General features: G+C 47.6%; 1 protein-coding gene across 1 annotated transcript in view; it reads left to right on the top strand.

Annotated features, from left to right (window-relative positions):
* FIG4 (FIG4 phosphoinositide 5-phosphatase) overlaps positions 1-12,096 on the top strand; it is an 88,025-nt gene that overhangs the window by 34,153 nt on the left and 41,776 nt on the right. Inside the window, exon 12 of the mRNA XM_048492888.1 lies at positions 511-627. Within this exon, the coding sequence (XP_048348845.1) occupies positions 511-627 (117 nt within the window). The remainder of the gene's footprint in view (positions 1-510; positions 628-12,096) is intronic.

Genomic DNA, 12,096 nt, shown 5'->3' with positions numbered 1-12,096 from the left:
AATTAGCCATTTTCCATTGAACATACCCTGAGAATCCAGGCGGACTACATGCTTTCCAGTGGCATCGATTGATAGCGAATCAGCCCTGTCTTTTAGAGAGGTTTTTCCTCTTCAGGCTTTAAAACACTCCATAACCCCATACTGGCCCTGACCTTCATATTTGTTTATACTTCTTATCCAAAGTACCTAGATGACTAACCCTAGCAGAGTTATCTGTCTTATTTATTCTGGGGAAAATTTCCTTTACCTGTGACACAATTTGCAATCCTTTCCTCTGGAAGTGCTGTAAAATATGTTTTGTCAATGACAAATATCAGTAGTCAGTGTTACATTTTTGCTGATAATGTATCTGTTCCAGTTCTCACAGTTTTCATGCCTTCTTTTTAAGGATTCAAAAATACATGATACATCATTTTATACCCCACGCATAACAGGCTGGTGTGAAGTGAAGCTTACTGCAATCATCTGCTGAAGGAGAATAAATCCATGTTTGCTTTTATTTCCCTCTAGCAAATTATGTAACGTCCTTGATAGGCTGAATGTGATAGCAGAAAATGTGGTGAAGAAAACTGGATTCTTTGTAAATCGCCCTGATTCCTATAGCAGTGTCTTACGCCCAGATGAAAAGTACGTATAAAAGAAAAGCATAATTATAAAGATTTTTAAAATAGATTGAAGTCCTCATTTATTTAGTACTGATAAAGATAAAAATATGAAACTGCTTAAGTTTTCATAATAATAAGATTAAACAATCTCAATACATTTCAATACAATAGTATGTTATGAATTGATCCATAAATTAATCTCCTGTCCCATTGATTTTATGCAATTTTTGCTTTCTTGGAAGATGATAGATATTTTCTAAGAACTACAATTGATTTAGGAAAGAAGATTTATTTTACATTCTTTGTATATAAAGCTGATCTGATGAATAGCTGTGATGAACAAAATGTGCACAAACAAATCGGCCTACTTTGGGTTTCTCTGAAGTGATTTGAGAAGTACTGATAAGTTATTTCTTCTAAAAACAAAGCCAATTGAACACTGGACATAGATAGTTGTACTATTGTATAGTTAGGATGGTGTGACCTTTGGCACAAGTGAGTTTGTCTGTCAAACTTACCATATTTGATGGGAATGATGAGATAAATTTGCTTGTACACTGAACTGGTTGATGGCTGCACAGTAGTGGGAGTTTTTTGTCAGTTGACAGAAAATAAGTTTTTAATATGGGCTGTGTTACTTGTGAACTTAAGTTGCTTAATAGAAAGAGGAGAAAGAAAAGAAAAAGAGAAGAGTACCACATGTTCCTTTCCTGCTCTCCAGAGTACTTGAGGGAATTATACACTATTGCAGCTTCTGTTGACTGAACTCTGTGCCCTTCCTGGCTCAGTCAGAAGGTACACGAAGAAACAACATAAACAATTATTTTTGCTAGGCAATCACATGATATATTGCTTGGTGTTGAGCTGCAGTGGTGTGACTGTCATATTGTGAGGCAAACAAGTTCCTGGTCAGCCATGCAAAAGTTCACAGATTATCTGGGCATGATGTTGATCAAACAATCAGCATGATTTTTATTTTCCAGAATTCAGGTTAACTAGGTGATGATTTGCTCTTTTGAAGGACAGCTATGGCTGGTTAGGCAGTTGGAGCTTATGAGGAAGTGCCTCATCTTTCTGTGGGCAATGCTCCATTGCAGCCTCTTTTGTTCTTTCTTTCTTTGTCCCCAGATCAGGTTGTCACCAGATAAAATATGATAGTGAATTCCTGTTCTTGAAGGTGAAAGCCTGATCTATCTTGGCTGCTTTTCTGATGTTATTTTCTTTTTAGACTCTGAGTGTAGATGAGCAGATACTTCCTCTGAGTCCTTTTGTATTCACATTCTTACAGGAGTCTGGTAAATTTTGGTAATTGGCTAATAGTGGTTGTTTTATTAATTCTTGGCAGTATCTAATAGTCTGGAATTGGAGACAAGAAAAATTTCCAAGCCATCAAGAAGTAATTAAGTCAGTCTCCTGGCTCCAGAAATGGAGTCATATCCAAGCTTGGCTGCCTTGCTTGAGAAAGAACAAAATGGGTTTTTTTCCCCTTAAGGCATCACTCACATGAAAATGAAATTGTCCACATTGAAAGGGCATGAGTGAAATCCAGTGGGAATGTTTTCTGGACAAGCTCCAGTGTGTCTCATGCACAAGAGCTGATGGATTCTCACCCTCATGCATTTCAACTGGGTTTTAGTAGCGTTCAGTAAGGCACACAGTTCTTCGTGCATTTAGGCAGATATTTCAAAGCAGTATGAGAAGGAAGCAAAAATGTTAAACACATACCAGAGTGACTGAAATTGTGCTGCATTTCATTATAATTCATGAATCAATTTGAGAATATACAACTATTGATCCACTGCATATAATTACTTGATATTATTTAAACATACTTTTTCATGTACTGTTCAACAGCCTTTGATGTCATTTAATATTAACTGAATTTCATAGATTTTGACATGTAATATGAATTGCTCTGGAAAAGCAATTTTTCTTGAACGCTCCTATTCCAGTACTAAACATACAGCATCATCTATATGCTAATTAGCCAATAACAGTGCAGAAAGTACTTCCTCTGTGTAATGGCTTGATCAAATTCTCAGTCTTTGGAAATTTGCAAAAAAAGGTTGTTTCTCTTCCAAAGGAGAAGATATCACATTCCCAATTTCTGGTTCTATGGCTGGGTGACGTACCGTCTGGCTACAAGTGGTCTGAGAAGACTTTTCCCTCCAAAGCATATCTCCTTAACTCTGCAGACTCTGAGCAGCCCTGTCTAAAGCCTCTATAGAAAAATGTAGTGTGTGAGGGTTGAATTTTGTTTTAAAAATAAATTTTGTTGTTGAAAATAAATATAAATTAGGCTTCTTCAGCTCAGATTTCCAAGCCCTTCTCAGTAAGCCAGAAAATGTTGCTTGTTTAAAATAAAACCACCTTCTCTAGCCAGAAATAAACTGGCTAGAGTTTTTAAAAGTTAAAAAAGGATTTATTTAACAATAACAGATATTTGGCATTGCAAAAATAACATAAAAATAAAGCAGGTAAGTTGGTATTAAGGCATTATATACAAATAAGCGATGTTGTTAGCTAATTACATTTCAGTTTGATCAGTTATTCAGAAGATGTTTGCTTTCTTAGGTCTTTAAAAACATATAAACCAGTTTTTTCAGTTTTAAAGGTTTTTCAGTTGTTAATAGAGTTCTCCCTCTCTGTTCTCGTTTCTGAGAGAATTACTTTGTTCTCAAGTAACATGTGTAGTTGACCCACGTGGTCAGCGTAAGAACGAGACGAGACGCGGAGATAACATCTGGTGGAGATCGCCAGCAGCGGGAGCGCGGAGCTCCGTGTTCCTCGCGAGTCTCCCGCGTGCTGGTTCCTGGCACCTTTTATTGTTATTCTAGAGGCGTGTAGGAGAGGGAGGAGCGAGGGGATTCGAGGAGGAAGCGGGAGGCGGGAGGTCGAGGAGATCATCATGTGATGCATGATCTCACCTGGCTACGTGCGGAGAGGAGCGTAAGCGTCTGAGCCTAATCCTCACCTGGGGGCAAGACCATTGTCCCTGCGCCCGGTGACTGAGCCAGACAGTTCATGACCCGTGACTCATAGGGGGATGAGAAGTGGGGCGCTGATGTGACCAGAAGGTCGTGGGCGATCGTTGGTATTATAGCGTTCTACCACGGTGCTGCTGGGTCAGCAGTGCATTACTACATCTCCTTTTACATTTTAGAAGGGGACCCGAAATGCTGGAATTGTTGTTGATTTAAAGGCCGGCATCTCCTCCATAGGAATCTGGTTAAGCTGACCGAGCTGCTTGTGTAACATTAGAACTTGGTTCGCGAGGTAAAAGGAAATTAGAGGCTTCTTACACACCGCGTTACAGGCAATATTAGACACACACTGAGCGAAACAAGATCGATAATAGCAGAGGCATACAATTAAACCAATGCAGAGCTGCACAATAGCACTCAACCATCCTCCGGCAGCCAGCTCCAGAGGGCTGACCACCAATGGGGCAAAACATCATATTTCAGATTAGATACAACTTCTTGCAGCTCACGTACTTTTCCTTATGAATCAATTGGGAATTATCAGAAAAGATTAAAACAACACATATTATGTACATTCTCACAACTCTGGTGATGCAACAACAACAAATAGTCAATGGCGTACGTTTATCTAAAAGTCAGCTGAAGTTCTAACTGCTGCTTTCGGAGGCCAGGGCATCCAGGGCAAATGGAGGTGGAGTTGATGGACCATAGAGGGCACAGGCCAGCTGGCCAATAGTCTTGGTGTTACAGGAAATAAGTCCGGGGCTCCCCACGAGGGAAGTAGCGAGGGAAACACACTCTGCCTTGGCTAGAAGCGTATCGACAAAAAAAAATTCGAGGCGGGAAGGCGGCGGCTGTGCCCAGGCTTCGGTGAAGCCTAGGGCAGAACGATGGTGAGGCGGTAGCAGAGAGTCGGCAGACAGACAGGCGGAAATGCAGTAATAACAAATAACATAACTTCACAAAAATTAAGGCATGCAATAAATTTAAACAATAAAACATGGTTAAATGATACATAGGCTGGATGATATGCGGAAGGAAGGCAACCCGTGGTTTGCATAATTGTTCAATGCATGGCTCTTGCTGTTTGACTACCAAAACTACAGAGCGATATGGCGTTGCAGAGTCCATGGATTTCTCAAGATAAGTAGGAAGAGCTACTCGATAGTCTTTAGCATTGCAGGTTCAGTGGTACGAGCAAGGTTGTGAGAGAAGGCGTTCCAACAATATTCTGCCGGGCTGAAACAGCGGGAGAGTTCCAAGGGTTAACCTATCAGAGATTCCGGCTGTAAATTCAAATTCCAGCGGGCGTTGAGGAGAAGAGGATGGCGGTTGTAGATGAAGATCCTGCAGGGGTGACCGATTGTCACCCGGTGGGGGGGGTAGTTGTGTGAGTAGCTGCTGATGGCTGTGAAATCATAGCGATAGCCGCGAAGGTTGCAGCTTTGGGATTCTTAGGTGTCTTGAGGCGGGCCGGCTGCTTTCTGCGAGTCTTCGGGTTAGGCTGATATTAGCTCTGGCGCCTTTACTTGGATCCCTCTGGATCTTGAATCGTTCGATGTTGATTGTAAGTCTGCTGAAGCTATGGGACGGGGGTACTCGGGGACCTGCTCCATCTTCGTGGTGTGTACAGCTCCGTTCGGCATCGTTCCTGAGCTGGTGGGACATGTCGGGCTGGAATCCATAGAGGACCTGTAGGGGAAGAAGGACTGAAGCATACCCCTTCCCCAGGTTATGAGGGGCGGTCCCCGCCAGGTTCGATCTGGGAGCTGGCGGTAGTGGGAGGGGTCTGACTGCCTGGAAGTGTCTTTCGGGGTGATCTGTTGCCCTGATGGTAGAGCAGATTTAAATGATTGATGGTGAAGAGTACTTTGATACTGTCTGTTGTATGTGGCCTAAATGGGGGGGGGCTACCTCCCCTTCTTTAGTTTGTTTGGCTAGAATTTCTTTGAAGTGGCGATTTGCTCTCTCAGCGATTGCTTGCCCGGTGCTGTTGTAGGGAATTCGTGTGTTATACCCGATTCCCCAGTTGGTGCAGAACTGGAGCATGGCTGCTTGGAGGAATATCTTGGTAGTTGTCCGCTTTTAGAAGGAGGCCCATAGCGGTGCTCTACGCAAAGAGGTGCTGGATGGCGTGATTGGTTGTTTAAACACCGGTGGGGTGGCCCAGGCGTATCCAGTAGGTATCTATAGTTACATGGCAGGTGCTTCCAGGGGCTAGGGCAGGGACCAGGGTTACGTCCATTTGCCACAAGTCATTTGCCAGGGCCCCCGGGTTTACCCGGGGTCTGAGCCGAGGCAAAGGCGTGAGCATTGAGCACAAGATTTAACAATAGATTGTGCCTGGTTGAGGGGATGCTACAGGATCGGTGAGTGCTTTTGCCCCTGGTGGAAGAAATGGTGTGACTGGAAAGTCGGAGAAGAGGGTGGAGATGTGGGTAGCGTTGTCTGCTGGTTCCCCTACGCTGAAGGGGCCTGGGAGCGTGATGTGGCTGCGCTTATGGCCTCTGGTATTGAGAGGAGTTCTGGATGCTAGTAGGTTCCGTAATGTCAGGAAAAGAGACTCATGAGGTTTAGTCGGTCGAAGGCGATATGAAGCTCGGGTAGGTGGGGCGTCCGTGCATACGTATTGGGAGATACGACCAAAAGGTTGAAAGGTTGGGGAAGGTTTGAAAGGCCAAAATGGCTGCGGGCGATTTCGCTCCGTTGAGCGGGAGGCTTAGGCGTGTAAAGCGGTCTGCCATTGACCATTTTGTTGAAATCACGATGAAAGCGCCCGGCGTTTACGTCGGCGAAGATGGTGGGGCGCTTTGGGATGGGACAGAGGGCTAAAGGCCGAGCGGGACAGGGGGTAGAGAGTGTTCTGGAGAGTGAAGGCGAGGATCACCAGGGGAGGTGGAAGATCCTGCAATCCTCCAGGGCCAGCTGGAGGGTGAAGAAGCGTTCAAGAGATGCTGGAATTCTGCTCTGTTTAGAGGCATGGCGTTTTAGGGGTCCTACCCCACCATTACCATAGTGCGCTGGCCAGCGGTTGATGAGATCTGCGTAAAGCTGGCCGGGGTGGAGAGATTTTTTGGGCACATGAGCAAGTAGAGCCATTCGACCAAGAAGGTTTGTGGCGGTCGTTGTGCGTACCCCTAGGACTCCGGTTGGGGAGGGGTGTTCAAGAGGAAGAGGGAGAGGGTTGATCCTTGAGGGGACCCGATCCACCCATCGGCGGGCTGAGGACCTCCTTACTGCCGAAAGAAGCGTCTTGTGCTTTGGGTGAGTTGGATCCTGTCCCTGGGTTTTTTTGGCGGCGGGAGTAGCGAGAACAGGGGCTGAAACAGAGGTGGTGAGGAGCAAAAGAAGGACTGGACCCAGTTGAGGGTTCCGAGCAGCTGCTGCAGCTGGAGGAGAGTGGGCGTGTCTGGGATTTACATCTCTGGTATGACAGGGGCGGAGTAGGAGTGGAGGAGTTTATGCCCCAGATACGCAAGAATGGCTCGTTCTTTTGCACCTTTTGGGGCGATGTATAGGCCTGACTGTTTTAATGTGCGGCCAGCAGCGTTATCCATTCTTGAGAATGGAGCCGATTGATTACGGCTACTAGGATATCATCCATGTAACCAATGGATGATTATATCGAAGCGCTTTTGGCGAAAAGCGGGCCAGACTAGAAGGCGTGATGGACAAAAAACTTTGACACAAAGGTGGGGCTGTTGAGCATTCCCTGGGGGCCAACTACTTTCCGTGGTATCATGGCAGTGGGGCTGCTGATGATTAACGCACCGGCACCCGTGAAAGCGAAATGTACCGGTCTTGAGGGAGAGAGGGAATACAAAGAAACAATCCTTCGAGGTCAACTAGCCAGGACCTGGTAGTCCGAGGGAATAAGGTTGGGGTTGGGTAAGCCGCGTTGAAGAGGGGCCCATGGGTTGGATGCAGGCATTTACTGCTCTGAGATCCTGTAGCAATGCGCCATGCGCCGGCCCACTCTTCTTTTATCTAAAGATGAAGTGTTCCATGGTGATGTTAGAGAGTCTCGAATGTGGCCCGCCAGCCAGCTGTTCCTCCGCGAGTTGGTGCATGGCAGTCCGAATTTTTTCTCTCTGGGCAGTGGCGCACTGTTCACTACCCATACTGGGGATGTGGTGGTCCATGTGAGGGGGGGGAGGGGCAGTGGGGGGGGGCTTACTGCGCCTCGAGGCTCTCCCCATGGCAATGGGGGAGGCTGATGAGTTGCAGCCCGAGGATTCTGGGGGGGGCTTCGTTGTGGCCTGCTCCCCTTCCTCTTCCCAGGTCGCCGTAAATGTGCCCCAGCTGGCAGTACGGTCAAAGCCGCCCGGTCAGGCGGGTGCTAAGCCCGATGGCCGTGCCAGAGCTCTCTCTGCACCCTATAGGTTTTACCTGGAGCCTCTGAACTTTGCGTGCTGAAGTGGTAGGCCAGGATACTTGGCAGGCGTGAGAGCCCAGCGGCGTGTTAGGAGCGCCCAGCGGCGTCGCGGCTGCCCTCGTGATGAGCCGTTCCTGCAGGATACCAGCCCACATTGGAGGTGTCACCCGGGCTCCGAATCGGGCAAGCGAGGAGTCAGTGGCCTTCCGGCAATAAGATGATTCTTGTTTAAAGGTGGGAGAAAGGTCCGGAGGAATGGCAGACTGCCTCCCTGGGAAGTCCTCTCCTCGCCTTGGAGAACCTTTGGGGTTGCCATTCGCAGTTACTGGAAGGCCCCTACTGGGCAGCCCGCGGCAATCTCTGGAAGATGGTCAGGACTGGTGGCAATTGAAACTTATCTGCCTTTTCGAGGGGCTGTTTCCTAGCAATGGAGAGAGGGCTCTTGCGGGCCAGGAGAGGGTCAGCGTAGTGGGCTGAAGTGGCCCGATATCACTATGGCAGACCTTAAGCATGAGGCCAGTTCAGGGTTCCCTACCCTGAACCTGTGATTGCCTTTGCGGCACTCAGCGGAGCGTTCTCCTTGGCAGGCAGCAGCAAGGAGTTAAGCCCTGAGGCCATCACTAAGTTAATCAACCTGCCTTTTGAGAGCTTCCTGGAGCCTGCTCACAAACTTCGGCATAGGGTTCTTAGGGTTTTGCGGGATGGTGGAAGCTCAGACTGCTAGGGCTGGCCGGCGTGGGAACCTTGACGCGAAGCGCCTTGTAGAAACACTTTCGGAGAAGCGATCGTGGAGGTGGCCCCTCAGGTAGGACAATCTGATTGTTGGGGTTGCTGAAGAGCATCCGAAGCGATAAAGCTGTCTTGGCCGGTGTAGAAGCGCCGCCAGAAGGCTGACTACCTTATGAAACACTGAAGGCGGAACTTCAGCTTTCCCAGATCACAAATTGTGCCAGGAGAAACTCAGGAGAGCATCGCGGGAAGGTGGTCTTCAATTCGTCCGTCGGAACCATTAAAGTGACTCCTACAGCGACTGCCTCTAGCGTACTGCCTCTCACATAGGGGCTGGTGACTCCCTACGTCCGCACCGCTGCCGGAGCTCGAGTGAGATATTTATATAGCTTAGAGGAAATTTTCAGGAAACAACCCGCCCGGGACAAAGCATGCATCCTCCCCTCGGTATCTCTGTAGCAAAATGGAGCGGAAGGAGCACAATGGTGAGAATATATGACATCGTCTTCACCGTCAGAGGTTTTCTTTCCTTTGCAGATGTTGGCTATCACGTATAAGTTCCGGATTACGAGAAACCAGCGCCATTACTGCGATGGCTGGCCGAGGAGTCGCGGTGGCACGGAAAATGAAGAGGCGAAGCAAAGGGGAGGCTGACTGAGCGGCGGGAGAATTGAAAATGGGGCAGGAGAAGCAAGGGGGGGGCGGCAGGAGGACAGGAAGACGTCCAATTTAAGCGGATAGAAAGGATATTCGGAGGTTGAGAGAATTGAGAAGGTGAAGAAGATCGAAAGGAGGCTGACCTCGCGGCGAGGGAGACCATAGGTCTGCACAGGCTGATGGCGACATAACATTGTCTCTGCAGTCAGTAGCAGTGACATCGTGGCGAGGCTCTGTGTCGAAGAATTAAGCGCCGATGTTTTCCCAATCCTTAAGATTCAATATGTACCCCCCCTCTGCAGGTACCATGGACACATTGAGCTTCAATCTCTCAACCAATTTCGCGCCAGCTCCCACTTTTCTTTCACGAGGGACCCTGCCGCATTGCATGCGCTAAACTCGGGCTTTCAGATCGTCAGCGTGCTTGTCATAAAGCCCTGCTTTTGCAAGCTCCCGTATACTCACCGACGGTGTTCCGTCCGGGCCGAGAGAGTGTCCTGGGCAGCGATAGCGTCTCTGGATGCGCGCCGATCCAGAGGACAGAAGCGATGTCACCGAAAGCTTGATTGGTCCCTGGGATCGCCCGATCAAGCGGACCGAAATTATCCAGCCCGGCCCCTTTCCAGAAGCTGACGGTGAAGCAGGGTGGAAGGTTCAGGATTCCGGGTTCGGCACCAGCTTGTAGTCGACCCGTGGTCAGCGTAAGAGCGAGGCGAGCGGAGATAACATCCGGTGGAAGTCGCCAGCAGCGAGGGCCAGCGGAGCTCCGTGTTCCTGTGAGTCTCCCGCGTGCTGGTTCCTGGCACCTTTTATTGTTATTCTATCGGGGGCGTGTAGGAGGGAGGAACGGGGGGAGTTCGAGGCGGGGGCGGGAGGGCGGGAGATCATCATGTGATGCATGATCTCACCTGGCTACGTCTTGAGGAGAGGGCGTAAAGCGTCTGAGGCCTAATCCTCACCTGGGGCAAGACCATTGTCCCTCGCCCGGTGACTGAGCCAGACAGTTCATGACCCGTGACTCATAGGGGGATGAGGAGTGGGGGTGCGGTGCGACCAGAAGGCCGTAGGTCCGTTGAACGCCAACGTTCTACCACGGTGCTGCTGGGTCAGCAGTGCATTACTACAAACATGTTTTAGCAGGATTTCTCCATACTGTTTAGGATAATCTGAACCTAGATATGGCCAAACTCACTCAGGTTTATGGGTAGGATTTTCTCCTTTTTGTGTTCTAACAGATTAAAATCCATTCCTTTTCTCTGTGAAATGCCACTGTCCTTAATAAGACTACCCTGCTTATTCTTCCTTAGTGGATTTCCCCCAGAGATGAAGGCTGGGAGCTCAGAACAGATCTCTCTTGTCTGCCTGTACTTGTCCCCTCACAAAGAATAAACTTTACACCAAGGGAATGGAGCAATTCCCTTATACAGTTGTTCTTTAGCTTACTCTTCCTCAGAACTCCCTCTCAGTTTTCACAGCACTGACTAAAAAAAACCTGGCTATTTAGCTGCCAGCCTATCACAAGTTGCTATAATTAACTCCTTGTGTGCTGGAGCTTAGCTCTGTTACAAAACAACTAAGTCCTGGAATCAATCACATCTGGCTTCTTAAACATCAATAAACCAGTCAACGTTTGATCAATGTACAGTGCATCACAGTAGTCTTGTCTTGATGTTACTGTCGTGTGGATCTAAGTGGCCACATCAGTCATATTGAGCAAAAGAAGTCACACTAGAGATCAGGCAATAATTGATTGGATCATTTTAGGATGGTTTTTGAAGTAGTGGACCGATAACTGCCTTGTGAAAAGGAAGGTGTCCTGAGTTAATGACTGATTTATAATAGATGCAAAAGGTTTGTTGAATTAGTCCTTTCTTGATTTTAGCAGCCAGGATGGGCGATGATCCAGAATACAAGTAGCACCTTTCATCAATCCCAGGACCTTGACAACCACCATCTTGGAACCTGGGTCAAAATGGTCCATAAATAGACCAGGAGGTGTATTAGACCTTAGTTCTAGTGTGCCATGCTTCAACTCAGATCTCTAGCCCCAAAACCAAGCCTTCCCTCAAATGACCTCTTTCCTGTGTTGAGCCCATCACAATTTGATAGAAGCCCAAAGCTGTCAAAAAGACTATAGAATTCTGGGCTAGTCTTGGCGAGGTATCCTCAGGATGAATATTAAAGTCCCCCAGAATGATCAGTCTGGGGCGGATTCCGCCTGGGCCAAAAACAGTGGTGTGAAAACTGTGTAAATCCTTTTACACTGTTTTAAACCTTTTACAGTGTTTTCAGACTGTCGTATTTGGCCCATGAGGAATCCGCCTAGGAGTCGCCAATACTATATCTGGCAGTACCTCTGTTGACTCATAAATGTTGTCCACTGGGCAACTAGGCAGCCAGTAGGCAAGAAGAATGCCTAATCTGTCCTTAGTTCCTGATGTAAGGAGATACAGTCAATGCCAGTGATAATTCGCACTAGAAGTCTGCAGAAGTTGGACTCCAAGGGGAGAATAGCCAGACCTCCCCCTCGGCCAGGTTTGGAGGACAACCTAATGCAGGAGTGTCAGTTGAAATGGGGACACTACATCATTTTCTTGCAGTCCTATTTCTGTTAAGCAAGCCCTGTCAGTTTCTTATTCCAGCAACATCTCATAAAAGTAATCAATTGTGTGCTTCTCTAATCTGATGTTGCATAATATTAGTATAGACATGGCGGGAAATGCTAGGGATACTATGGAGGTTAGAC

Source organism: Sphaerodactylus townsendi, linkage group LG01 (assembly GCF_021028975.2).
Source record: "Sphaerodactylus townsendi isolate TG3544 linkage group LG01, MPM_Stown_v2.3, whole genome shotgun sequence".
Classification (NCBI taxonomy): domain Eukaryota; kingdom Metazoa; phylum Chordata; class Lepidosauria; order Squamata; family Sphaerodactylidae; genus Sphaerodactylus; species Sphaerodactylus townsendi.
This window is presented reverse-complemented; position numbering and strand designations above follow the sequence as displayed.